This window comes from Eimeria acervulina, genomic scaffold, assembly GCF_000499425.1.
Source record: "Eimeria acervulina Houghton genomic scaffold, Eah_scaff1835, whole genome shotgun sequence".
Lineage (NCBI taxonomy): Eukaryota > Apicomplexa > Conoidasida > Eucoccidiorida > Eimeriidae > Eimeria > Eimeria acervulina.
Window position 1 is genome coordinate 1 of NW_013550102.1, and position 1,953 is coordinate 1,953.

General features: G+C 29.0%; 1 protein-coding gene across 1 annotated transcript in view; it reads right to left on the reverse strand.

Annotated features, from left to right (window-relative positions):
* Positions 1-279: 279 nt before the first annotated feature.
* EAH_00063470 (hypothetical protein) overlaps positions 280-1,953 on the reverse strand; it is a gene marked incomplete at both ends in the record, with an annotated part of 3,949 nt that continues 2,275 nt past the window's right edge. The window contains 3 exons of the mRNA XM_013396807.1: positions 280-403; positions 798-873; positions 1,400-1,596. Coding sequence (XP_013252261.1) covers positions 280-403; positions 798-873; positions 1,400-1,596 — 397 coding nt within the window. The remainder of the gene's footprint in view (positions 404-797; positions 874-1,399; positions 1,597-1,953) is intronic.

Below are 1,953 nucleotides of genomic sequence, written 5' to 3' on the forward strand. Positions count from 1 at the left end.
AGACAGACAGCAATTATTTATTTATTTAAAAAGCAAGAGAGACAGATATATATGTATAATTATATACATATATATATAAATATATATATATATATATATATATATATATATCTTTATTTGCTTTCTTTATATATCTCTAATCATCTACACCCATATAAAAAAATAAATAAATAAATATACATATACATAGACATATACGTATATTTATTTATATTTATTTATATTTATATTTATTTATTTATTTATTAAATGCTGATAAAATAAACTTATTTATCTTACCTTCTGATTTAATAGGGTCTGGCGACAAACAATTATCACAGAGAGCTTCGCATGCATCTCTCAGCGCCTCTGCTCTGCTCTTCTTAGAACTGCTTAAGTGAGAACGCACAAAGTCTACCGCCTCCTGAACAATAAACCCTAAACCCTAAACCCTAAACCCTAAACCCTAAACCCTAAACCCTAAACCCTAAACCTTAAACTGTAGGGGTTGTTGGTTTGTGCGTTGAGGGCACACATTCAAACTTTTTTACGACTCATGTGCATTGTTATGTACAGTGACTCTAAACCCTAAACCCTAAACCCTAAACCCTAAACCCTAAGACCCTAAAACCCTAAACCCTAAGACCCTAAACCCTAAACCCTAAACCCTAAGACCCTAAGACCCTAAACCCCAAAACAATAAAATCCTACTACTACTTCTGTGGACTGTTATATATACTGACTCTAAACCCTAAACCCTAAACCCTAAACCCTAAACCCTAAACCCTAAACCCTAAACCCTAAACCCAGAAGTTTACCTGATTTGTCTTGCAATCCCAGATGCCGTCGCATGCAATAATAAGAAATTCATCGTCTTTGTGAACGGGCGTTACCCTGCAGGAAAACAAAATAAATAAACATAAAATATTAATTAAATAAATAAACAAATAAATAAATAACAAATATTAATTTAATATATAAATAAATAAATAAATAAATATATTTAATAATCTGTCGTAAAAAGTATTTCCTTACAACTTCTAAAGAAATGCATTATCATCTGCTTTATATATACACCTATAACTAACTAACTAAATAAATAAATAAATATATATATATATATAAACATATATATATCTTTACGTAGATAAATAAATAATAAATAAATAAATATATTTATCAAACATCAATAACTCTGTCTGAAGTAATTAATATGATTATCTGTTTAATATATACACCTACACCTAAATAAACACATAAACATAATAAATAAATAAATATAAAAAATAAATATAAATAAATAAATAAAAATAAATAAATATATATATATATATATATATAGATATATAGATATGTAGATCTTTGAGTAGGTAAGAAGATAAAGAATAAATAAATAAATAAATAATAAAGACAGTCTTACCGGACATCCGGGAAGGACGTAATTCTTTGTTTTTCAGGCGGGATATGTGCATCCGATTTATAAAATAAGTCTCCTAAAGACCTCGATAAATTTAGATTGCCGTCCACTCTACCGTTCATTACACAGCCTCCAGCTGCTGCTATTCTTGCTCGTTCTGCTGGGTTCATAGGTTTATGATCATGCGATAAAGGATATGCCTGCAAATAAATAAATTAATTAATATATTTATTTATTTATTTATTTATTTATTTATTATTTATTATTTAATTCATCTGTTTATTTATTTAGTTGGTGTTATATTAGGAAAAGAAATATACAAATGGGTAGCAGCATGTATATAATATATATATGTATATTATATGCATCTATTAATCTATATATATAATTATATATATTATTATATATATATGCGTAGTGCAGCAACAAATAGAAACACCAGCATCACCACAGAGCAGCAGAGAGCAGCAGCAAGAAGCAGCAGCAGGAGGAGGAAGCAGCAGCAACAGCAGCAGCAGCAGCAGCAGCAGCAGCAGCAGCAGCAGCAGCAGCAGCAG